General features: G+C 41.5%; 1 protein-coding gene across 6 annotated transcripts in view; it reads left to right on the forward strand.

The window, feature by feature from the left end:
• The first annotated feature begins 8,625 nt into the window (after positions 1-8,625).
• Positions 8,626-27,181, forward strand: part of MESK2 (misexpression suppressor of KSR 2) — a 33,645-nt gene continuing 15,089 nt past the window's right edge. For 4 of the 6 annotated variants that reach the window (XR_001339132.2, XM_014359857.2, XM_014359860.2 and 1 more), the window contains exons 1-3: positions 8,626-8,999; positions 15,964-16,536; positions 20,618-20,671. Coding sequence is in view for 5 of the 6 variants with exons in the window: in XM_014359857.2 (XP_014215343.2) it covers positions 16,313-16,536; positions 20,618-20,671 (278 nt within the window). In the remaining variant the exon portion in view is untranslated. The remainder of the gene's footprint in view (positions 9,000-15,963; positions 16,537-20,617; positions 20,672-27,181) is intronic. The other 2 variants (XM_089594883.1, XM_089594976.1) reach the window with 2 other exon arrangements.

Genomic DNA, 27,181 nt, shown 5'->3' on the forward strand with positions numbered 1-27,181 from the left:
CTCGACATGGCAGGTGGCAGAGATCGTCAAGGCTATACGCTGGTGGCATTGCAAGCTTGCAGTGTAAGTGGGTAGAGTAGTAGGACTTTATTTTCGCGACGTTACGTGACACGTTACGTTAGTAAACGTGAGCCACATGCAGCTTCCCTGCAGCTATATCGCTACGAGTTACACCTCTTGCGTTTATTTTTATTTTTTTTATTTTCCTTTTATATTTCGCGTTGCGATGGGAGAGGAAAAAGATGCAAAATCTTTTCCGAACGGCGAGCCTTGAAGTGCCCTGCCGCACCTCTTTGCATTCCGAGGATACGTAAGCTTGCGGATACCTGCATAGCTCTTCGTCTCACTCTCTCGTGTTTGTATTGTATGGATGTACATTAGACTAAATGCGTGGTCTGGTGCTGTCGCAACACGACGTGACTGTATAGTATACATAGCTTTTCGGATTTCAGACTTTTTTGTTTTTCAATGTTTTTTTCTTTTTTTTTTCGGCAACGAAGCTATAATCGAATATATGCAGAGTGAACCTTGGGCTGTGACATTCTTTCCACCTGGTTAAAATTTAAAAGTGAATGATATTCTAAATTCGAGGTACATAGGTTTACATGAATATTTAAAATTATTTTAGATGATCACTTTATTCTTTAGCCTGATCGTTTCTCTTATTTGTATTTAACTGAAAAAATACGATACGATCCAACCTCGTATTGATTGAGAAATTATTTATACTGAGGTCTCAGTAAAAGCCTTGATCGTTGCTATACATGAGTATGCCAACAAGTAACTAATGTTGATTTTGACTTAGAATATTTTTCAGTAAAAATCGCTAAAACTAAGCGACTAGAAAAATGTAATAGATGTTTAAATCTATATACCAAGAGCTACTACAATTTTGTTTGAGATTATTTTTATTGCAAGCACTGAAAGATATCTTTCAAGGTATTATCATAGCCAAGAAATAGTGTGCATCTTGAAAAAAAATTTTTTTTTAACATGTATTGATAAGACACTTTCGTAACAACTTAAGGGAATCAAAATAAACATTTTTTAATTCCACAATGAAATATGCGGAACAATAATATTTTTTGCTCATTATAATTAACAAAACATATCGATTAAAAGTTCAGTTTTTCTTAAAATTGTAATTTTATGACTCATTAATTTTTATTTTTCTTTTTTTACTTCTGTTACTGTACATTTTGTTTCTTTTACTATTCATGTTTTTATATTTTTGGTTTATTAAAACGCACTTTTTGAAAGTAGACCGTAGTAAATGAAAAAGTTTCCAAATTAAACATAAAAATTATTTACCTGCTATTGTTGAACTTACACTTTGTTACGATATGAAAAAATTCCATAACTATTACTTCTTGATTACAATACATCATATTTGAGTTGTTGAAATAATTCTCCAATTAATGGCCAGGAAACGGTATGCCCAAATAAAAAATAAAAAATTATTGCTTATTTTGCGATATCCTTACTATTCACGAAGATACGGGCGTTTAAACTTAAAATTTTAAGGATTGCCATGATTTTGAGCCGTTCTTAGCGGTACAGTAGACCATCTACGTACCATAAAAAATTATTACGAACGCAATGGGAGGTACAGAGTATGTTATTCTTTTATTAATGATGCAATCTTAAAGCTCCTCAAATATTTGCACAAAGTTAACCAAGTGATTTTTGCAACTGAGTAACTTGCAGTTATTTATCTGCTGCCAGAGTACTGTCAATAAAAATGTTTTTCTTAACAACCAAAGCCCGAAATTATTCAGTACTGTACTCAAATTTTCTTCAATTAAAATTCTGAAATTTCAGAATTTCAATTTAAAGAAAACTCTCGAGAAAATTCTTTAGATCCAGCGAAGTTGCATGAAATATGAATGAGGTATTATAGTGGACCGTACATTATATCTTTTAGTTAGACTAAACTTTATCAACAGGCAAATAATGACACTTCCTCATAATATATGTTTTTACTGTGTATTATTGTAAATTTAACTTAGGTGCTAGTTGTATGTTGCAATCTAGTCGATCAAAGAATGGTAGTTCTCTTGTTTTCTTGCTGTATCTTCCTTCGTGGCTACAGTCGATACCTCAACACAAGTGATGATCGTATGCAGCTGCAACTTGCAAATGTGTGAATCGATGACGTAAAAAAATTACATCGCAAGTTTCTTATTGTGTATTGACATCGCACACCAAGTCGCGACATATGCCGTCCCGTAAAACCTTCGTTGCGATGCAAGGACAGCGCGTATTGCGCGGAGGGACGAGCTGCTCGCGATGCATAATTAATTTCAATGAGGGGCCCCCCTCGTATACGTCAGGCTTCCCGAAAAAGCTCTTCATCTTGGCGTTGAAATTCCCACGCGTCCCGTGACCATAAATTTCAAAAGCCCAGGGTCGCCTCGTACATCCCGAGACGCGCGCTTTCGATGTCCGCGTAGGCTTCCTCAGCCGGACTCTCTGTACACCCTTACGCCGGCATACCGTGTATCGCTGGATCCCTCGTATCTATGTGTGTGCACACGGGGAGCTTTTCGTATAAAATGAATCGGCGGTACGCCGCGTGGGTACACAATTTTCGGCTCCCGCCTACGAGAAGCTTGTGCCGCTATTTATCAAATAGTTGGCGTTTTTCGCGAGTTCGATTTATTTTTCGAAACTGCTCGTAAACGTCCGGAGGTCGGTTGATTGAAATATCTCTGCGTCCGGGGAATGAACTAACCTTTTTAACTCTGTAAATTATTACGATATCGTATCGGCGTTCGTGCTTGGGTACCGTGACTTTTTTCATGGAAGGGCAAGAAGATCTTTCCTCGATTTTGCACCGACAATGGAAGAGTTTGAAATATTCAGAGTTTTTTTATAATACCCAGGGTGAACGAATTTAGACCTGCGTTTTTTTACTCTTATAAACATGTACATGGGTCATTTTACGGAAAATGGCACATGTCACGGCTGAAATGGACAGATATACTTGATAGGGGATTATTAATTTTTTTTTTCTTTTTAATTTTATGATCAAAGCATGTTATAACTTTTTGGATCCCGATAGAGAAGAATTTTGTCACAGTAATATAATGGGTATAAGAGCTACGGGCTCTGAGAATATCGTCGTAAAATTGAAACTCCGACGCACCCAAATGCAGATGTAAACTTTATTCTTGCACTCATTATGCGCTATGAGTTTTTATTTTAGAAAAACTGACTTTACAAATTTTTGAGCTTGTACCACTAGCTAATCGAGATCGAGAGTGAAAATTTCGGGGTGAAGGAGCCCGTAACACAAAATCAATCGTTTTTTCATGGTCTAATTTCAGCTGTAACTTAATAATAAAAAAAACACACACGCACACTTTATTATTTGAAAAAGTTTTTCAAATGAAATCCATGATTGACAGGGACGTGTAAAATTCCGTTCTCTGTAAAATGACCTATGCACACCCACGGGGATAAAGCAGCTCTAAAAGAGCGCCAGCGCACTACACAAGCGAAATCGATGTCTAATAAAATTTTCCCCCCGCGTATTTTATATTTCTCCCAGTTGCAGCAAAAGCCGAGACTAGTCCACACGCACACGGTAGCACGGCGCATCAGGGTGGCGCAATCTCGTCAGGAAAATGGATCAGCGCCACGGCAGCCTCGGACGGCGATCGTATTTCCGCGGAGCAGTGTGCTGCCTCCCCGAAAGGAAAATAATCCGCTTTCACCGGCAAGTCCCGGATTTGCATCGAATATGAAGATTCTTACCTTCATCTGCTTCGCGACCACGATCGAGTGTAACGCAGGGGCTCGAGGGAAGTAGCTTTGGGGGAAAAAGTTCCGTCATCGCGACTATCCGGTCTTTCTGCGCTGCAGGAAGGAAGGGAGGGGGAAAAAGTTTAAACCGATTCGAAGCAGCGTGAAACAGTCCTGATTTGTCATTCAAATGCTGAAATGCATTACGCGCCCGGGGGCTCTCGCCAAGTTTTGTTAATATTACATGAATCTCGAAGGCGCGCCGAGACTTGACGTGTCTGCAGTCGGTATATACGTACATAGCCCACCCCATAAAGTTTTAACGCTCCGACGTATGAATGCATACAAACCGTGACGCGAATTCATACTCTGCTGTACACTGTACTTGCTCGATACATTTGGGGGGTGGGTTTTTTTTTTTTTTCCACAGCCGTGCATGGAAATGTTTTTATCAACTTGTGTACTGCGGGATTTCTGCACGTACATGTATTATATACACACCCTGAATAAAAATTTTTCACAGAATTGCTTTGAAAATGGCCTTCCGACTCTTTTGTTCGACATTTTGTTTCAACTTTTGACAAATGGAGAAAAACATTCATCAAAAGTTTGTAGTACGAAGAGGTGGAAAAACCACAGGAAACTCACTGTGTAGTCGTTAATGATTGTATCTACGAGTACGATTTTTTCGGAAACATTTGCAAAGTGAGAAAACTAAAACGATTGGTCGACATCTTATTATGGTAAAAAGCCCCACCTCATAGACGCGCTTTTATACGCTCGAGCGTTTGTTCGGCTCCAAGCTACCGCGTCCCACTTGGCTGTCACGGACAGGGGAGATTAATTGCGCGGGTATTTTTCATCGCTCGCGTGCCCCGAAAAGGATGAGAGGGCCCCAAGAGCTCTTGAATTAAATTTTCACCCGAGAGAATGTGCGCCGCCTCCCGAAAGTTTTCTCGGGAGGGAAAGAAAAAACCAAAGCTCCCCGTGTACGCATGATCGGCCGGGGCTGCGTGAAATACCTCACCCCGAAGTTTTCAAACAAGAATCTGCTCTTTTCGCGATGTTATGCATACACATATACCCATACGTGTACGCTGTACACCGGAGATTTATCGCCGAGGCATTATCGCGCCATTATGCATGAGAAAAAAATGCAAATGGAACTAACGAGTCAGCTATAGGTGGCTTGGCCAAGTAAATTGAAAAAAAAAAAAAAACTTTTCTGATGGGCACTGGGATACCACGTGGTGTATAAATACACATCACGTTGCCAACACAAATCGATACGAAACGTCAGTCTGTTGCCAGCACGTGTGATTCATCGAGCACACGGAGTAACAAAATTAGAAAACCAGACAATGGGAGGGAAAGATTTTTCCGCGACGGGGATGGCTGTACGCGTTGGGGGGGCAACACCAGCCTGGACGGGGTGTTTGTCTCCATTAAAGGGGTAAGGGTGGGCGAACTACTCGTTTCTCTTGGCCGGCAGCAGCACCGCTGACCCTACCTATACGTGCACTGGGAGGTCAGTTGAATTCTTCATGGGCTTGTCGGTGCACTCGCGCGAGAGAAGGAGCGAGGGAGGAGGAAACTGAGAGTGCACTATACGTACACCAGTCGCTAGCTCCCTCCTCTTCGGCTCTTATATGTGCTATTTTTCCTCTTTCCGAGAGGTCGAACGAATCGCGGCTGCCGCTGATATGGTGGTCGTGGTGTGTACCAGCTCGGAATGAGATCTCTTGCAGCCGGATCGCTGGAAATTATGGCTCCGGGGAATCGACTTTCCTTTCGTATTTCGGGTTATCGAAAAACGGCGATGGCCATCTTACATCTTTTAAATTTTTACAGTACGTATAATTACTTAATAAATCTCTTTTGTTGATTGCATTACCTCATTGGTGAATTCCTTATTTAGCGCATCGTCGAGACGTGTTTTTAGGGCTTTTTTACCCCGTGCATCCGAGAGGAATCGTTTTTCACGACTCGACGCCGAGATCGGCCGGTTAGAAGGAAGCGGGGTAAGGTACTCCGTGGGCTTTTCTCTCGGCAAATGAAAACAGGCGCTCCCGGAAAATCGGTCACGGTTTCAAAGATCCTCTCCTTCCTTTCCCCCGAGCTCGTTAATTTGGAAAAAGTTACAGCCGATGAGCTGGACGCTTGCTCTCGACTTTGTTCGGGGATGCAATGCGAATTTATGATTTATTTTAATTGGTTGAACCTTGAAGATATTGTATGATAACCCATAAAAAATTACGTTTCGCATGAGTAAGTTGAATAAAGATTTTAATATTATTTAGAAAAGACGGCAACGTGGCTTCGTAAGTTTTAAGTCACGATAGCTAGCAGCGTAAAATAATACTGATGTTACGTGAGGATTAATAAGATTTTCAAAAAAAAGCTCACAAGAAAGTTTGGGTGAATAGTATAAATGTCTCAAATAATTTACGTGTTGGTTTAAATATGTTCAGTAGCGAGTCGAATGTATATAATACGCGGCGTATAATCATCAGAGTGACGATATTGCCCTGAAATTTGCGTGTTACGTATGCATGAGGTTATTATGGATCAAGAAGCCAAATAGATACGTGTAATCTCATGATATTTGATTACAGGGGAATGCCAATTCCTCAAACGCCTGAGCTTGCAGACTCACAGTCTATATTACACATTGTCGACGTGTCTCCGCAATTGGCTCAGAATGTACGCACTCGGCATAATTATAATATCATAGTTTCAGAAATGAGAAAAAAAGAAGCTTAAGGAGGATCATGAAGTTTTTTTTTTAATTTTATAACTGCCTATATATTTTTTTTCAATTAAATTAAATTTCTTTAAAAATGTCAATCGTATTTAAATTATTTTTTGAGACTGGAAGTAAACTTCTGGTTGATGTGTATAGAAATAGGAAGTCATAAGTACATTCTGAGAATATTCAATCATATAAGTTCGTTTACATCTTAAAATTTATTAGAGAATCAAACATATTTTAGAGTGGTTATCCCTTTTTTTTTACTATAATAAAATATTAAATTAAGAAATATCACAATTATATTTGCGTGATTTTATAATTGTGCATTTATGGTTTGTGTGTAATTACTTATACGTTGCAATGACTTATTAAGCTAGTAAGCAGAAGCACATTTTTTTAATTACGATTAACATTTTCAAAAAAAATTATTAATACAGTGAATCGTGAAACTTCCGACCTACCAAGAAATACCAATGAGAATTAATTGAGGAAAGCTTTGACGAATGAACTGCCAGTGTTTTTTTTTTCTTACTCACAACAGCTTAAAACTTGAGTACTAGTACTTGTAATGTTCTTCATACGCTAACGTAAAAATGAAGCGATAACGTAACGAATTTTTTCTAAAATTGAAAGAAAAAATTCTCAAGGATTGCGTGACGGTAGCTCTTATCGTTTAAAATATACATCGATAAACTCTGTTGTATCCAATTCCCACTTTGAATGAAAAAAAATGTATCTGGTGCACGCCAAAAATAAATACATCACACGAAATCTCCCTCGTGTTACGAAATGGCTCTGTATAGTTGGGGGTGATAAAACAAGGTATACATCGTACGGAGACTCGACTCTAATCCTGTATATGTGACGTATGAGCGTCAAGCTTATCTAGGCTCACGTGCGCTCTGTGCACGTATGATGTTATTCTAAAGTCACTTTTTTTTGCAAACGTCTGATTTTATGAGTAAGATTTAAAAAGATATGGGAAAAACAATTTTTTATTTGGAGAAAAAGAAAATTTTAACTCCGACACTCAAGAAAATAATAGTATATTACTTGGCAGATTAAACAGTCATTTTTCCAATCTCACTATTTATACACTATTGCATATCACCAACGTAAGAATACATTTATTTTTAAGTTATTCGACCACTGCAGTTGAACATTGGACAAATGGAAAAGCTTGTTTAAGTTAATTAAGTTGATAAAAAAGTATAGTTCTGGTAGAATTCAAATACATAGTGCAACAAAAAAAATCATAAATATCACGTTTCTTTCCAATGAACATGTACAAGCGTATCACGTAAAATCAGATATTTGCTGTAACTATTGGCCTACTCAATACATACATAAATTATTTATTTATGTAAAATAATAAGTATAAATTTCATTCTAAATTTGTTTAAAATATTGTGTACACAATGTATTGTATTATGTATAAAATATTGTAAATTTAATCAATTATTGACATGTGAGGATTTTATTAGCTAGGGAGGAAAGGAAATAGTTTACATCTGTCCACTACCTAGTACTGATAAGATGGTTCTCTGCCTCATCAACTACCAGTAACTATTTTCTCATCTTGAATTCACGAATAAAACACACCCTATAAATGACTTAGTTTTGTAAATTTCGACATCATAGACCCAACTTTGAACACCATGATATCAACATTTCAAGTAAACAATAAAGAGCTAATGCGATGTTTTATTCAGGTGAACTGGTTTAATCGATTTATAACTCCGCGAGCCTCACTTACCAACAAAAGAGGGTAAGTGTTGTATGAAAATCGGTAACTTGTATTGATCAATCTTCCCCTTAACAGTTGCAACCCTTGCGCAATTGCTCTTAATGTAGAAAACAGTAGCACCTGGTTTAAAAAAGAAAAGGGAACATAAAATGAGGAAATAAAAAATAAAAGCGAAAGCATGGAGCAGATGTTCATCGGCGCTCCTGACTCAACCGAGCAGATGTCGACACGCTACCCTCAGGACGAGAGCCCCGCAGACCTAGTGTACGCCACTGCGCAAGACTCGGCGCGCACTCCCATTGACCAGGTTGTTCTCTCGCTTTCTTGCTCCTTTTTTTTTTTTTTTTTTTTTTTTTTATATTGCACATTGGCTTGGCGGTCCAGAGCCGAGCGAGCGAGTAGTACTATACGGTGCCTTCGAGACGGACAGACCGTCTAGTGCGTCGTCGTCGTCCCCTGCACGTCAAAGAGACGCAACGAGTTGTTAACGCTAGGTAAACAGATAACACCCACCCATCGGTTGAACAACGATTTTCGCCAGAGTTTCGTTAAACAAGCCAACCGAGCAGTACAATTGCACATTCTTGACGTGAGAGTCGAAGACGGCAACTCCCCCTCAAGGAGAGACAGGAAGAGAAGGGTAGAGTGTGCACGGTAGCGACAAGGAAAGCTGCAACTGTTCTTTGGCTCCTCGAGGTTTCCTGCGTCGTCGTCGTCGTCGTCGTCCGCTAGTCGCTGGGAGTCAACGACAAGGTAAGGGGTACACCCCAGGGACTCGCTGCATCTATTATTTATACACGAATAGACGTCACCACCGATCGTCGATCGATTGTTATACAAACACCCACGCACACGCATACACTCGTTACGGTATACGTATATTTTTTTTGCTTTTTTTTGCTTATTTTCTCTAGGTACATGCAATTATTATTATTATTATTTTATTTTATTTTTTTTATTTTTATTATTATTTTTTTTTTTACTGCGTAAACACGCAATAATTTGACAAAAGGGTAATTCGATGGAACAAATTGTTTAATTAATTAAACCAGCTGCTGCTCTGCTGCGACTTTTTGTTACTGTATACGCAAATTACGTTTAATTAAATGAAATTTCGCCTCTCGGCAAGACCTCTTGCATACGTACATATATATACGTATATGTGTTATAATCATTGGCACAATCGCGATTATGCGCTGCCACTGTGCTGCTGCCACTATGCTAGCTATATTAAAAAAAAAAATATATACATGTATACACATAGGTGTCCGCTCTATATTGTGCATAGACATATATGTGCCGCTTTGGCGCCCATCGAGCGTATTATGTTCGTGTGCGCTCCACAAAGCCGCCCAGCCGCTAGGAAATCGATCGGTGCGGGATTTCTGGATTCGTACACTTACGAGCATGTATGCGGGTCTCTTTGCCGTCGTCGTTGTTGTTGTCATTTATGCTGGTTGAATAATATCTGTGGGAGGGCACCTGCGCGTTTAATGACGAGGTGCGTTCCGAGTATAGGGGTTGTCGGGATCTCGATCGATTGATCGGTACACGAGTTGTGCTGGGTTATTGGGGCGGAATGTGACTTGTTGCAAAATATAAATGGTAATAATTGGCAAAAAATGCTGTTTTGTCTTGCGGATTATTTATGAAATTGATGTCGATGGCGGGAATCGGTCTTTAAAGCACGATGATCGAGGAAATGGAATAATTAAATTAAATTTAATTGCGCTACAGAGTAATTTGTCTCCTTATCGTATCGATTTTTGAGCGAATGGAAAAGTGAAGTCAACCTGAATGGAAAAACGATTTTAATGCTTGTGTGTATTATATTGCACGACGAAACTTACTTGGCCATTATTGATTTCTTTTTTTTTTTCACTTACAAAAAATATCGAAACGACAGTACAAGTGTACGTTACATTCGACTAAAGTAATAAATATTTGACGGGAGCATGAAAAATACATGTGGACGCATCAAGAAAGCTTTTTCTGATAAATCAGATCATAAGCTTGATTCTCTTGGTTCGTTCAGAGACCTTTAACCTGGTTTAATAATCCGAACGTGTACAGTATCAATTCATCATTGTATCGGTGGTAAGGTCGAATACGTAACAGGACAAACGTGTATTAAAACATGATTTTTAGATAAAAACTTTCATCCCCTAAAGCTCGCTCTCGTCTATTGTAACTTTTCTTTTTCGAAATCCATAAAAAAAAGAAGAAATTGACAATGATTGAATCCACCCCCGACAGAAACGTGAAAAATACACAACCGGTGATCTGTAATTAGAAAAGAAGGTCTTGCCACAACGTAGAGATAATATTTCGCTAACCAAGTCGATAGCGTTGGTGTTATCACCCCATAAGCATCTGCAAAAACCTTGACTCGCGACTTCGATTTTACCAAAATAACCGGTCGCCCGCCGAGGTCCGAACGAACTCGGCACCCCTTAATTGCCACTTGTCCAGCCGTTCGACCGCGATGCAATTTAAACTTGGGTGCATGTGCCCTCGCTCGATAATTAAATGCCTCTGAAACGACAAACAATAGGTATAGCATTTGCGTCCCACAAAGACAACAAATCAACAAAACTTATTGCTCCAACGGTAGTACACATGGAAAAAATCGCTTAAAGTCAAAGTAAACGCGGACGTACGTGCATAAAGTCTGTATAGTCTTAGTGCGGGGGTGATAGGCCCGAGTTAACCTCGATTCCTGACGAGCCGCCGCTACCGTACTACCTACCACCGACTCTGGTCGAGGGTGTACAGGTAAAAGAGCTCATGTGTGAGAAATCAATACGAACAACAGCACAGCCACGTACAACACGCGGAAACGACGCGAGAAGTACAATGTAAAAACGGGCCATTACGTACGTACGTGTGCGGCAGCTTTTTCGCGAGGGTGTAAGTAACGCCGTGATAATGCACCACAGCTGTTTTTTCTATTCCTTGGTTTTTATACTCTAACGTAATCTCAGGTTACACGGCGTGTGGAGAGACGATGGGTTTATGAGTTGAGGGATGGTCTTTTTTTCTTCTTGTTTTATTGGTGTGGTTTTGTTGCACGGATTTGTCGATCGTTGAGGATAGTTGAGTGCCGTTTCGGGAGAAAGTGGAATGAAATTTAAATTTACAAATCAGAATTTCCTCTAAGGGGATTTTGATTGTTTTCGTGAGGGAGCAACGGTTGATTTGTAAACATGCGATCGGGCCATGACGCGTGCGTTTATTTTGCAGAAGATTCGTGCATCGCGTAAATTTTATTTATTTGAACTAGCCGAACCATTTTTATCCCGAAACCGTGTGGTTGACGTACAATTCGGTTGGTAGAGAGATAAGATCTCGTGACTGCAGGTAGATAATATATTTGAGTTTGAGACATTTGTAATACTCGTGCCAGACAAGGGTTTCAAAGTGACAGCGAAAACATGTGAAGTTTTGACATCGATGCCTAGGAGCTTTTATCATTGAATTGAATTATCTCTGACTATGAGAGTACAATTATTTTTTTGAAAAAATTAAAATCACTGCAATACATGAAAGTATCGCGAGTACACGTAACAACCTGTCACTGGTGCACCGGAAGCCCCTTCCTTGCGTATCGAGCTCCACGGCTCGAATAAGCACGTCGCCCATGAGGGAAAATCTAGAGCTTCGACACAGATGCATCATAGAGAAGCACAGGGGCGAGGAAGATAACGCGGGGAGAAAAAAAAATCGCAGAACAGCAGAACGATGCAGAAACTAGAATGAACCGGAAGAAAAGTAGCGATTCCGCGATGGAAACAGGGGTGCTGGGGAGGGGGTGAATCGATAAAGTTGAAAGGGGTGGGGAAGAGAACGCGAGATGGAGCGGGAAAGGGTGAAACAGAGAGAGAGAGGTGGTACGAAAGTTCGAGGTCATCCTAGCTATGTGCACCAACCACCCTCTCTGTCTCTCCCCGGACTATACGTGCGCGGCGGCACTTGAAGTTTCCATCCTCTCCGTGTAGGTACCTATATGTGCGCGGGGCGGCGAATCGAGTTACGCGCCAGGACTCACCAAGCGCGAAACTTCCCTTCGTTCTCCCCCCCCCCCACGCATCCTTGCTGCTCCCCGCGAGCGCGAAAATTATGATCTTAATGGGGACTGCGCGGGTGGAATTATGGAAAACCCCGCCGCCCCTGTTTCAAGAGCTTGTTTCGCTTTTCACGGAAAATTGCTGTTTGATCCAAGGATGCGCTTACCACGTGAGGGCTTTCTTAAAGCTTCTGGCTCGAGGTACATCAGATTTAACGAGCTGTACGAGCTCTGTTGTTGCGCACAAAAATGTATAGCATCCAATTTAGGAGTGTGACGTTGATTCTATCGATTGCTTGTTAGGGAGACAAAAAAAAATCACGTTTGGCCCTATATTAGGGATTGTACGTTGAGTCAACGCGAAAAACAACGTGTCTCGTGAAATGATGAGTTAGCTGTATCGGTTCAAAGATTTCTTATCGCGACCGTTGGTTGGACGTTATTGTTTTTTAAGGATTCCTAATGTCAGTTTATTAAATGTCTCGGGGGGAAGTTGAACGATATCGGATCTGAGATAAGATTTACGTTAAGAGGAAATAATAAAACTGATAAGTGTTCATTCATCGAAACAATATTTGCTCTTTGTTTTCTTGGATCGTGTGAATTGATTTTTAATAATATTTACCTTTGTTTTCGAACGAAAAGCAAACTTGGAAGAAAACAAGATCAATTTGAGTGTGTGAAAGCATCTCAAACACGATAAGATGAACCTAAAGATAAATGCAGTTCCTCCGGAATTTCGGCACCAAATAACGAACATTTTTCATCCGAATTGATCATACAAATACAAATGATCCTTCAGCGTTTTTCGAGATAAAAAAACAGCCTAAACGGGTTTTTTTTTAGGTTGCCAATACTTTTTTTTTTAACGACACACAATTCTATAAATAAACTTAGATAATATGTTAACGAGAAACGCTAATAGACGAGAGAGGAGATCATTAAATTTACATTATGATAACAAAAAAAACGTGATCACCCGGGGGCCTTGAATTTTAAGGCAGTAGCCTAAGAATTTTACGTCACCTCGCTGCACGTGCTCCCATTTATTTTTAAACTTCACCCTTGGAAAACAAGATTTTTTACAACCTTAGATCTTTCGCAATGAAAGGAAAAAAAGTGCTTTAGCGTGCACGGAAGAATATTCATGAGCTTTGACGCGACCGATAAAGTAATTAGTTTATCATTGTTGATAGCCAAGTAACCTCCATTATTCGTTGAGCTTCATAATTGAATAGATTTCTGGAAACATGTGTAATTAATTGGGCCACCAAAATAATTGGGTCGCCCATTAGGCTTCAGAGAAAAAGTATTGGTAATATTTTTTTGGCACTAATGTTTCCTCGAAATTTTCTTTGAAAATTGAGAATACGGTTGTAATGAATTTTGTTTATCCCCGAAAGATCCTTCGTCAGTCGCCCACACGAATCCTCACACCACCGATAAATCAATTGGGGACTTGATAGAGAGAAAAATCACGGACGATGAAAGATAACTCGAGACGCGTGTTGAAAAAATAACTTTTTACATCAGCATAGCGACAACGACAATGATGACGTCGAGGAGGTTGTTTTCAGTGCTCCGATTCGCTGAGGTCGAGTGATACACATCTCAGGAGCAAAAGACAAAAAAAATAAATAAATAAAAAACGCTGGTTGGAGAGAAAGGTGGAGACGACCTTCGATTAACCAGTAAGGTGAATGAATTTTTCCGGCCTACGGATTTTCACGAGTGATTTATCGATCGCGTACATGTTTTTTTTTGTTTTTTGTTTTTTTTTTTTTTTTAATTTTTTCTGTACTTTTTTCATTTTATTCGAGATAACGTAACTCTCACCCAAACGACAAGGTTTATCGAGTTTAACAGTAATTTTATAGGATTCCTTTGACTTCTCATCAGTTCGGACGGGCCTGATGGTAGAGACGAATTCGGGTACTACTCGAGTTATGGTTCAAGATTCTCTCCTTCTGTACACGGATGTGGAAATTGATGGAACCTGCACATGATTAAAGACTATAAATAAACGAATAATAAACGTGATCTGTCTCGTCGAGTTTTTCCACGCGAAGCAGTAATCGTATACTTTTTTTTCTTCCGATGCATCTCGATTAACCATAGATAACAGATAGTAATAAAGAGATCCTTTGTCGCAAAGTCACTTGCACCAGATACAAATACACTGTCGTTTGGCGGAGAACCTTGAGATGTAATAAAACGTGGTCCGCTTGTCACGGGGGAACGCGGTATCCATTAGGAAAATTAATGTATCGTTGCGTTGCCTCTCTCGTGCGTACGAAACGCGCGAGTCCTGAGATAGGCGGCTTACGTATGGGTGGCTTTTACGGGTATTTTTGTACAAGTGCCCGCAGAGCAAATAAAGACCTTACAAGGAAATATCGGAGATTTTAAAAACCAGGTCATGCTTTTTCATTCGTTTCAAATATCGTGGCAGATACGTGTTCAGCTATATAAACGTATAGTATCCCAACATAGAGGCATACGTAGCTGGGCAAAAAAAAACCAATGTTTTCCGATAGGTGCAATAACAATGAAGAAATCAAAAACTGTACCACACTTACACGAACACTAACTTAGAATTAGTATCTATAGATGTTTGTTTTTTGTACCATTGTGTAAATGAAGAAAGGACCAACTTTTTCTAGTTCAATATATATATACAATGTTGTTTTCAATTCATCAATATGTTGCACAAGGTATTAAATTTGCAAGTGGCATGACGCAGCAGCATGTGGCTGCGTTTCTCTGAATGTGCATTTGTTTTAGCATTCGCACACTAGATGTTTACACGTTATGTATAGGTGTATATGTATGAAATAATATATGTATTATTTGTGGCATGCGCAAAAAAATAAATCGAAAAACAAAAAAAAAGGGAAGAAAGAAACGCCGCGTGACGGCTCGCCAAAATCACTAGCCTGGAAAGCTCATCTCGTCCATACACCGCACCGTCATCTCGTCATCGTTTTGCCTCTATCGTGTAATGCGGCTCTGCGACTGTATAATTATATACCATACACATCGTATCCGAACCCTCTGTATCTTGTAAACCCGCAAGCTCTGCTTAGATGCAGTGCATACTTTTTTTGCACTGCCGGAAATTCTTTTATTTTTCTGTCATTGCTCACTACGAGTTCATCCTCTACTTTTGTGGTGTTTTTTTTTTCTGCTCAGCGCGTGAAAAAATATGGAACGAAAGAGGCGCGACGACAGACTTTCTTTTGTTTTTTACTGTAATTTTGTTTTTTTCATCACAAAAACACGTGTCAGACAAAAGACTCCAAATACGTATTTTCTTTTCATCCGCTCAACTTAAATTCCCTGCAGTTTACACCAGTTTTTTTTTTTCATCCTTTGAGTATCACGCAAAAAAAAAAGAAACAGTAGAACTCGTCTAAGACAAGAAATATCAGAGACGTTATTGTACAGTCGCAGAGTGCGCACATCCCGCAAACGGCTGGCTAAACATCAACGTCGTCATAAATCACCACGAAAGCTCGAGAGCTCTGAAAAAAAAAAAAAAAAAAAAAAAAAAAAAACACGAATCAATCCATAATAACCAACTCACACGATCGACGCATCAACAAGCGTACCAATATAAAATACAGCAAGAGCCTAATGTATGCCCATCAGCACACATACGCACACACTGTCTCACGCAGCACGCGCGCAGCTGATACAAAAGACACCACCGACCAACACACCACCGACCCCAAAAAGAGACAGAGACACAAAACGGCGCGTGCACCCGCAAAATTCAAAGAGAATCACTGAGCTCGGCCGTCCAGCACCACCACCACGCTCTTGTCGCAAGGTCGGGTCCTCGAGAGACTCGGGGGGAGCAAACGACAAGAGGACGACCCTCGGAGGAAGCGCCGATCACCGGGGAGCCGCGAGTCCGCGGAGGGAGTGGCGGGACAGGCGGAGTTGGCGCCGTTCGGAGGTACGGAGGCGCCGGGACGCCACCGCCGCGGCTGCACCCATGCCGGCCGGGGGTATTGGGGCCTCGTACCGGTCCCTCGGGGACCTGGGCGAGGACGTCTACAAGAGCACGACCATCGTCGAGCAGACCAAAACAACCAGCCAGAGCGTGCTCGAGAGCGTCAAAAAGGCCTTCAGCTTTGCCGCGCCTAAGATCGAGCTCGCGCTCAGGAAGAAGGAGCCGCTGATCGTCGACAGGCGCGAGAGCGTGTCCATCGTCACCAGGTAAGCCGAGCCCTCCTCGTAGCCGTCTTCTTCGTTGCTGCTGTTCTTGTTCTTGTTGCTGTTGTTAGAATAATAGGCCCCCCATCCACTTCCTTTTTTTTCCTTCACTTTTTTTCTTTTTCCTTTCTTTTTTTTTTTTTTTTTTTTTTTACCATTTCAAGTTTGCTTGGGTGTGGGTTATAATTACCTTGCGCTCATCCTTCGACGATGGCACAACAAGAGCTTTTGAGTTAAGAGTCCTTGGGAATTGAAAAACAAACGTTTTCGAGGGACTTTGCGACAAAGATATTCGTCACGCACCTGCCTCTGAGAGTATACAAGTTGTTAACAAAAATCATCACCCTATAAAAAGTTGAAGTTTTTTTTTTACATACGGTCACTTCGCGAGGCACGTGAAAAAGGAATAAATTTGTCCCCAGCCTCGACAACGGTACATTTTTAGTTCCAAGGAGTCCTATCTCAAATTTTGTGGAATCGTCAACGCTGCAACATTATCACTCGCGGTGGAGACCGGCATTTGTTTTTTTAACTTTTACTCAACATCTAACAATATCTTATTCCTTTTCCTTGATCTTTCTGTGCATTTACTTCTTGATTTCATTCATTCCTGGTTCTCCCGGGTTATCCCCTCTTCTCTCCATGGATTCGTGGTTTAGTGCAAATGGAGCGTTTGGTTGCGGTGCAGGGGCCCAAATAGCCGTACGGTCCTCGATTAAAAAAGCCGATTCAGTGGCTTTCGCGTGTCTCGGGTGTATATTCCTCCCCCCGGAGTCTCGCGAAAGAAATCGATATGGAAACGAGGCTGTTCGTACGTTGAACTCGCCTAATTGCAGGGGGAAATTTCAGCCGCGCGCACTTACCTACGCCTCTCGAGAGAATCATTTTCCAGGCCTTTATTGCTTCCAAAGGGCCATACTGGTAGTGTCTCGGCTGGCAATAACATTGTTTCGAAAAACAAACCAACCAAGCTTATGGGAACTCGACGCATCAGCGAGACCGACGCGGTGGTTTTTCCTTCAGTCGCACAAACGGGGGAAATAAATGAAGCCTGAAGTTGATGATTCCACACTCGGTGATGGTACACTTATATATCGTAGCCAAATGGAGAGAGCAAACAGCTGACAGCGCGATTCTTTCTCTCTCTCTCTATATACGGAGACCCTTGAAACAGATACCCTTTTTCTTTCTTCCGAACGAGGTTCTACACAAAGGGTGACTTTTTGTGCTCGATAAGCGGCTCTCGAGATGAAACGGTTGTCCCTTCGTCAGCCCTGTGCTCTTGAATATCGATCGGAATGTAAATCACCGGGTATTACTTACTATACCACCTCACCTTTTTTATGCCCGCGATGCTACACCTGCAAGCTTCAACTTGGCTCTAAAGGGGGTAGTTTGAGCGGGCGAGTGTATTAGGCGAAAAGGGTGGGGGGCTTTGTATTTGGATTATACGTGTCTCGCGTGGGGAGGATAAATCAGCGCGGCACCGTTGCTACAGCTTTTCGGACTTTTTACCGGCTTAACAGCTGACAATGAAAGAGAGAAAAAAAAGAGACGGACGCAACACTGGTGTTTTTTGGGACGGAACTTCGCTTAATCGGGACGATGGTTTTACCACTTGTTGGAAATAAAATTATCGAGCCGAGCGAATACGGTGGGTTTTTTTTTTCGCTCTCGGAAAACCACCCTAGTCATTTAAACATATCGTCAAAGTCGGTCGGTTCAACAAAAAAACGTCCCAGACGCTCACCGTGCAAACTCTTCCGATACACGCCACGATATAAGTATCCCGGTGAAAGTCACGCTCGGCTATTGCAACATCACTCTAATCACCCCGGCAACGACGAGACGCCGTGTGCTCCATCTCCATTAGAAAGCAAGCAAGAGGGAAAAAAGCCCAACCATTGTTCGCGAAAGGCCTTTCAACTCGAGCCAGCTTATAGGCGCAAGACCAGTACCTGCAAACACACGTATATATGTATGTACGTGCAGCATCCTCGTGACAACAGAAGGAGATGCATGCACATGCATAGAGAGAGGAAGGATGACGCGTCACTGCTGTGTACGTCTCGTGCCCCGGGTGGGTGGAGGGAAAGGGAGGAAAAGGGTCAGAGAGATATGTATATGTGCATATAGAGTTGGAGGGGGAGGGAGGGCGAAAAATTTCGTTTGCGTCAGGGCACCCAGAGTTTCTAGGACCGGATGCTGGAGAGCCGCGGGGCGAAGGAGGCGGCATATCGATCCTCCTCTCTCCCTCCGCGAGGCTCCTTCACTCGCTGCAGGACGAAAAGCAGGCCGACGCAGCTGACGTGGCCAAGGTAAGCTGACGGCGCCCCCGCCACTGCTGCTACATATTATATACTGATACCGGCTGTACACACGTAGGTATATATAACAATGCAATCGAAGTAATGCACACGGTGTTACGCTGTCGCTTTGTTGCTTGCTTGTTCTCCGAACGCTTCCTTTGCTTTGCGCTTGCTTCGCTCTGTATGCACACGTATCCATATACATAATATGTATCCACGTATTGTGTAATTCGTAGCTCCTCAAAGATTATTGTTACCCACGGGAGCATCTTAGAACAACAAACGTATGAATCGCACGATGGTGCAGCGATGCAATATTTTTGTCGCAATGGAATAAATGCGTGTTATTGTCAACGAGCTAAGTGAACTTTCAAAGTTAAGTTCTCAGCTGTGTGTGCATGTAGTCTCTTTTGTCTCGTAGCGGGTTATCGCTCTAAGAAGGTCATGCCAAAGGGGGGGGGGGAGAAGGATAAACTGTGCTGCCGAGGGATTTCTTCGGGAGAGCCCGAAATTCCTTGGCCCAGTCCTGTGCCGCAGTAGCGGTGCTGAATTATAGAGCTGCTCTCCCGAAGAAGTTTCCCCTTCCCCCCCCCCTGAATTTATTGCCCAGCCTCCCTCGGCGCATTAAATTTTTAATTCGAATTTACGTCGCTTAAACAAATAGCTCCCCAATAGCGCCTCTAAATAATCTCTCGGCAGGCCAATGTTTTTCTCTCTTGCTAAATATTTTCTCATTTGGATTCGCGGCCGTAGAAAAGCTCGACTCGGCAAATCGAGTCGCGCAGTTGGCAACTTTTATGCGCCGAGAGAATACCCATTGAAAGACCTGTATGGCGTGGAATTGGTTCAATAGACGAAAAAAAAAAAAAAGAGGCGCGAGGCGGGAAAAATTTTCCGAGCCACCGGTGCTGTATGACCTAAATGCGAAAAACAGGCCCGAATCGAGAGCAAAACGTGATGCTGGGCAAACTTCGCGTCTCGAGAGCTCCCGTTCGTTCGCCACTTTTCTTCGTATATATATATACACGACGAGCTTTTCTTTATCAATTCTCTTGTCCATCCGTGTCTAGGAAAGAGAAAAGCACACAGCTTAGCGCCCCAACGCGACAATGACAGCATCTTTCAGAAAAAGAAAAGCCGATGTTACAGCACCACCTTTCAGGCGCGTGTCGTTCCACTTTTTATCTTCCAGATGATGCACTCGAGCGAGAAACATTAACCTGTAAGTGTGTGTCCAGAGTTCTTCGGCGGCTTTTGAATTTTCACTGAGCTTTTGATAAAAGGAGCACACATGCACACACGCATACATGACAAAAAAGCCTTCTCATGAAACATCAAACACAATAGATCGTGACACACTTAGGAACGAGAATCAAAATTTCAACCCTCGTGACTTTTTCATTCACGTCCATCGTTGTATGTCTCTCTTTTATGTATTTACATCCGTGACACGTTATGCTTGCACATTCGTGTTATATCTACAACTTATGAATGTTGCTTTGCATGAACAAGTGTACGATTTTCGAGCTTTTTGTTGGTTTTTTTAGCACAAGCATCATGGCATGACGTAGAAACAGAAAATTAAAAAAAAAAAAAAACACAATCGAGTGTATGTCGAATACCAAGTGAGTGTATATTCAGTAGATTAGAAAAAAGGGTGACGGTAGTCTATTTATCTACTTTAGAGGAAAAAAAAAAAGGACAAAGCTCAGAAAGTTTACCGATTAACGTTAGGGCCACCTGTGTGATTATCCCCGACATCCGTTTTGTTTTAGGGAAAAACACAAGATGCCGACCGCAGCCAGTGCCGAGGAGTCTGCTCTGTTGGGGTGAGTTACCTTTGGTTTTGCATTCCTATGACGTTTACTGTGATATTATTATTATTATTATCATTTATAGGTTGTGTGGCTGGTGAAAGATGAGAGTTGTCGAGTAAGTTGTATGAATAGTTTTTATCGCGTGTAGATCTTACGGTACAACTCATCTCAAGCCAACACCACCATTAGATTAACTGTATATGATTGAAATGTGTATAATGTAATATTATTATTGATGATCATGCATAGAACTGAGTATATTTGATAAAAAAGTTGTACAATTGTTGTGTACATAAATATACATTTAGGAATTGAACTATTTTCTATCGTACTAGATATTATAGTAGTTACATGGTTACATTTGATACGTGCATATGTGTGTATATAATAATAGTATACTCAAGTATTGTAGTTTGTAGACTTGATTTGTAAATTTGACAAAAAAAAAAAAAAAAAAAAAAAAAAAAAACATGATTTTAAATTGACACGAAAACATCACTTATCCATCACAATCTTTCGACAATTCTACAAGGTGGTTGACAATGAGAAATGTTGATGTCATGGGTTCAAAGAATTTTCCTAATATTGATGTCACAGTCTGCATGACGAGTAGAAAAACGTTAAATTGTATATTCTTTAGGTTGGAAAATATACAAAGGAAAATCGAAACTTTTACATTTGGCACAATGACAAGCGTTTTACGACTTTTTTCTGGAAAAATGAAATTTTTTCCTTGCATCCAATAAACAATAAACACCAGTGGAAAGTATTTTAAAAACGAGGACAGAAAGGGAACCGAAAACTTTTAATACAATGCAGATATTGTACTGCTAGAGAATCCCAGTCCTCTATTGTCCGCTGACCTAATGGCCTAAGCTATACCTCTATACACGCGTACCCGAGCTCAAACGCTAATTTACACATCTACTTTTGTGCTACGCGTCCCACACCCTCTGAATTCCTCTAAGGTGACGTTGTAACGCTAGATTACGACTTTTCCCGTAGGACATGTAAGCTCACTTGGCTTCGGTATTTACATACCTCTGCGAGTCTAGCTTATCCATTCAAATTTGAATACTGCGAGTGTAAATAATACCTGTAGCTAAGTCTACGAATAGGTATGCATACAAGACGTCATAATTCCGTTTGAAGTAAGTATTCGGTCTGCGGCTGATGAGTAATGCCAACAGATCAATTGTGATCCAAAGTACAATATTTGCAGGGCAATTACTTGCCCGTCATTAGATTACGAGAGTCAAACAACTACAGGCTATACTTTTCGATGGTTGCTCGAGTGTTGATGCAGCTATGCATTTGTGTATTTTTTTTTTTTTTTTTTTTTTTACTGTTGAAACATAATAATAGTCGTACCAAAATTTACAGATTTTGTTATCATCATTATGAACATGTAAGCGAAAGGTATGCTCCTTTGACAAAATTACGCTGGGCGCCAGCGATACTCGTAACAGCCGCGAGTTTTACCTGAAATTCGAGAAAGTCAGTGAGAACGTTTCATTGAGATACACTGAGAAAAAAAAAATTACTGTGCTAGAATTATAATCTGGTACTGTCGTCTAGAGACTTTTTGCTATTTGAATGATAATTTTGGAATAGAAATTTTTGTTTGTAAGTACAGTTTTTACTGTTTGTACAAGAAAAATTACTGTCCGGAATGGTAAAAATTAGGTTGGCTCAAAGTAAAAAGTCCTTCGACGGCGGAATGATACCATACAAATAACCATTCTAGCACAGTAATTTTTTGTTTCTCTTAGTGTAGCTTCATTTTGGTAGCATGAAGATATACAGTGTTAGTGTTGACTTTGAGATGATTTGAAACACGTATTTCGATACCATGTAGGAAATCATTTTGAAAATTTACTCTATTCCTGGGGAGAATTTGTTTTCTGTAACAAGTGCAACGTGATAAATAAATTTTTTTGTCTACCTTCCTCGCTGACCTCTAAAAACACCACATGTTTCAAAACACTCGAATATAGTAACATCCGCTTAAAAAAAAAAAAAAGTGTAAAGAATCATCAGCTTATGCGCGTCCGGACAACGGGCCAATCAGTCTCGTTATGTCATGCGTAGTGCGTTTTACACGATGAGAGGCCGCTCTCGAGCTTCGGCCACACTGACATACTGAACTCTCGAGGTACGTACAGGCTTCCGGCGTGTAATTTCTCCCTACCCGGACTAAATTAGGTGCTACCGAATGACCTTCTCTGTTGTACACACACACATAACAGTTCTATATACTCGTCTTGAGCTTGACTTTCGGATCCGATGGATTGAAAGGCTGACACCTGTCAAGTTCTAGGGATCCCTGTGAACGTCAACCCCTGTAACACTATCGTGTACTGCAAAATCACAACACGTGCATCATCTGTCACGACATACGATGGTAAATTTACATCAAGATTATACCAGACATACAGATGGTATACAGCAATGAACAGCACAAAGAGACTCGGGTATAACGGTCCACTGCGCCGCGTTAATCACTTTGATTATCGACGTCTCGCGAACTCTGTTGCCCAATCCTGGAAGGCAATTTTCTAAAAGTACGTACTCAGGTATGAAAATAAGGGACACTTTGGCGTGGCATCACCAACTCGTGGCTTTAGTTTTTAGTAAAGATCGTCGTGTCAATTGGACAAACGCCTTGTTTTATCCAAGAGTAAAGAAAGGTAGTCTACAAGAGCAAGTTCGACGTACTCCCTGGCTTCCCCTTTCTCTGCGAACGGCATGCACATCAGGCTGATTATGCAACGTCTCGGCGGCTTGGGTGTATCATGTGCAGGTGCAGTCTTACGCGCGGGTGTTGATCAACGATGCACCGTGCGAATGTGGTTATATACGTACACGTGTACACACCGATGCTCGCAAGCGAATGAGGCACAGAGCGACGACGCCTTAACAATGCTAAAGAGCACGGAGGCTGGTATTATATGGGCTGCGTGACTTCCGACGTCACGGACGTGCGCCGAGAGATTCAGTTTGACGACGATGGCCATTGTTACTTATTCGATCCAGCCGACTTTCATTGGGAGGGTAGGGGAGGGACAGAGATGAAAAGGGACATTGATGTCGTTTGATTGTTAATACTTTTCTGTGAAATCTAACGATGATAGACAGAGAGAGAGAAAAATCAGGTATCTACTTTGGAGAATCGCCGTCATCATAAAAAAAGTGTACCTACTTAGCGTAGTCCTGGAATTTTGCCATCCAATCTGTCTGAGCGGAGAAAAGCAATAAAAACACAGGTTATTTTCAACAGATCAGGTTTTATCGCACATCTCGCGGTGGTGGTCGAGTGTGGGTTTCGTCTCTTCCCCCGACACTCGTGATGCACGCGAAATGAGACGGAGCGAGGCTGCCCCGGAGAGGCAGGTAAGCCGAGACGTAAAAGGCAATCTCGTTTTACTGCGCAGCCAAGGCGGGACAGGCACAATACACGCGGAAGCAGCGAAAAAAAAAAAACAACCCAGCGCACGGCAGATCGACTTGATCGATGGTCTAGTGCTCGGGTGGGGAGGGACGGTATCGAGTGTCCGGGTATCGAATCCTCGAGCGAGTGGCCGCACGAATGCACGAGGTTTACAGTACTTACGGAGTCGCCTGGTGCAACGACGTTTCGATTTAGCGACCGTTTCGCTAAAGAAAAGTAGAGAAAAGATTGCTGGTCTACTGTACCCACTGGTCCGAAGGAATAAGATGTTTATTGGTCCTGAAACTTGTGACGTTGGGGACAATTTACAGCTTAGATACGTGGGTGTCTATTCAGTTATCCTTGTTTTTCCTTTTTTTTTTTTTCCTCATTACCCGTAATCTTAAATATTCACTGAACCGTTAAACTGTTGACTATTTTTACTTCAACCATGTTGTTAAATCATCAATGGAACCCTAATTCCCGGCAAGTTACCTGAACCGTAGGCGTAAATAATTCCAAAATGGCCATGGTTATGGAACTGGAGGAACACAGAAAAACCTTGAGCGAGTAATAAACCCACTCTTGGTCAAAGAAAAAAAGTGGTAAAAAAGAGTTTTCAGCAGAGTAATCTAGTACCTCCACTTTCTCCAGACCGAAATCAAATGGTAATCCCTCAGAGAGAGCCCAGGGATTCGACCGCCAACGCGCAGCCTTCTTTTTATCCTTCTCGCTTGTAATATATAAGTCTCTCTCGCTTCAATCTAGATGTGGTAACCCATTGTTTCCAGCGAATAGTATATATACTTACAATATCCTTTCTCACCAGCGTTTCATTGTTATAGTTGCCAGTTCGGGAATTTTTAGTCTTTTTCGACTCTTTACTGTGCGGATACGTGTTACGTATACGTATCCTTTTTGTGATTTTGAGCTTAAGCTGGTTATTTATGGATCAAAACAGAGATACACCACCCAATGAAGCACCTCGCTGGGAATAAAGATCAGCCGAGTCTCAGATTGCCAACTTCAAACGAAAGAGATCGTCTCACCAAATAGCGTACTTCGATTTGATTGCTATTGGCTGATGAAATGCAAGTGAATCCGATGTATTGAGCTTGTAGAAAAAAACCAGAGCTACAAAGCCAGATCTCGTGCCCATCGTTTTTCAAGCCAGGGCAGAGGAAACTCGACGACGGATCCTGACACCGGAAACTTCGCACGGACTGGTGTGGGTATACACGCGTCGACGGCGCGGGTGGAGAGGGACGCGGGAAACCGATGGACGGGACGTGGTTGGGAAACTCAATTCGGTCCAACGTGATCGACCACCAGCAACATCATCATCGCGCCACACGGGAGGTAATGGAAGAGAAATCAAAAAGAGAGGGGCGTACCACGTACAGGTGTTGCCTTGAATTGACGTGCTTTTATTTAACGGCTGAGTAAAACTATAGTGTACCGTCGCTCGCGACTTTGAAAGGTTCAACGTTCGCTTTTTATCTCTTTGTCCGAGCTTTTCTGCCAAAAGTTGGCAAAGAACCGGCGAGGGGTAAACGCCTGGTAAAGCACCGAAAAGCTTTTGATGGCTGCACCATCCGAAGCTAATGACTATACTTTACTGCGTCGCGCTTCCGTACGATAAATGTTTGTGCATGGATGGGGCAGGGGGGAGTGCACACACAAAAGCTCGACGCGCCAGACGAAAATATTGCGTAGCTTGGGGCAACTGGCCAAAAGTATCACGCTACACTGATGTACTGCGTCGTGATGGTGTTGCTTGGTACAGCGACAACGATTTCACCTTATTTCGTAAGGTGTTTACTATGTCTCTCTTGTTTCATCAAAACACGAGCTGAAACCCCAATCAAGGGTAACGAAATGAAAATCGACAATCTTGCATCTTCGGACCTACGTGATGTATTCTCGAAAGGAACTAACCGACACAAAGGGCGCCCGACCTATACTTGACCGTAATTCAGCAGTGTATATAGCACTTGCGCTCGAGAAAAGGGCGAGGCAGGTAACCATATATACGTAGTACTTTTCTTCGGTGAAAGGCAATTAGAAGGCACGGGAGAAAATGAGGGAGCCGGCCAGCAATTATTGCGCTGCACACCCGCACCCACTTCTACTCCCCGAGCGTGCGTTATTACATACAAACGTTTTTTTTTTTTTTTTTTTTTTTTTTTTTTTTTTTTTTTTTTTTTTTTTTTTTTTTTTTTTTTTTTTGCGTCAAAAGGTAAACGAGTAAAGCTGCAGAATTTTAATTTTCAAAGCGAGTTTCAAGTGATAAGCGCGTAAAGTTGCACTTTCCGGTTCTTTACCCTTTATGGTAAATTTTTTTTCCTTCCCTCGTCGTACTTACCTGGCAAAGGGCCTTGGAGACGACATAATTATTCAGAGCTCCAAATGGTTGTAAACAACAAACTTGGCAGCAAAGCGCGCGAGCTCTTGAGCTTGTTAATGACCCTTGAAGTAAAACAACACGTATCGCAGGAGCCTCCTAAGAGCCGTACACGGTAAAGGTACGATAGGTTTATCACCTCGCGCAGACGAGCATGCAACGAGCATGGCCACGTTGTGAATTCAATTTGACGGACGAGAGGGAAAGGAGAGCTAAGCAATTGCTTGCTAGTCGAATATTTTTTTAATCCATCATCTTGCAAGATTCAAGTACGTTTCTTTATCAATCAGCACAAGTCATCGTCTATTTGATGGCAGAAAACAATATTTCAACTGAAATCAATATCAGAAATGAGAATTTAAATCGAGGCGATTGGAGTTTTACAGGTACCATGGATTACGCTCTTTTGCGTGCAAGGATCACAGTCTTCGAAATCACAAGGTATATCTCGATAAAATATTCAAAATGTGCAGCAACTATTATTGAAAATACGAAAAAAGAAATCTGACCACGATTAAAATTAGGTAAAGAAACCTATTGTAAAACCAGAAGTAATTAATTGGAGAAACATTTGTATCAGTCAATCGGTAAAAGTACACTTTTTTGACATTCTAAGAACACTTGTAAAATTTCAAGCAGCAGCTAAGCGTACGCATTAGAAACGACAAAAGTCAATGTAGGAGGGGCG

This window comes from Copidosoma floridanum, unplaced genomic scaffold (genome assembly GCF_036245765.1).
Source record: "Copidosoma floridanum isolate Cflo_tuat_1 unplaced genomic scaffold, Cflo_Japanese_pri ptg000001l, whole genome shotgun sequence".
Taxonomy (NCBI): Eukaryota; Metazoa; Arthropoda; class Insecta; order Hymenoptera; family Encyrtidae; genus Copidosoma; species Copidosoma floridanum.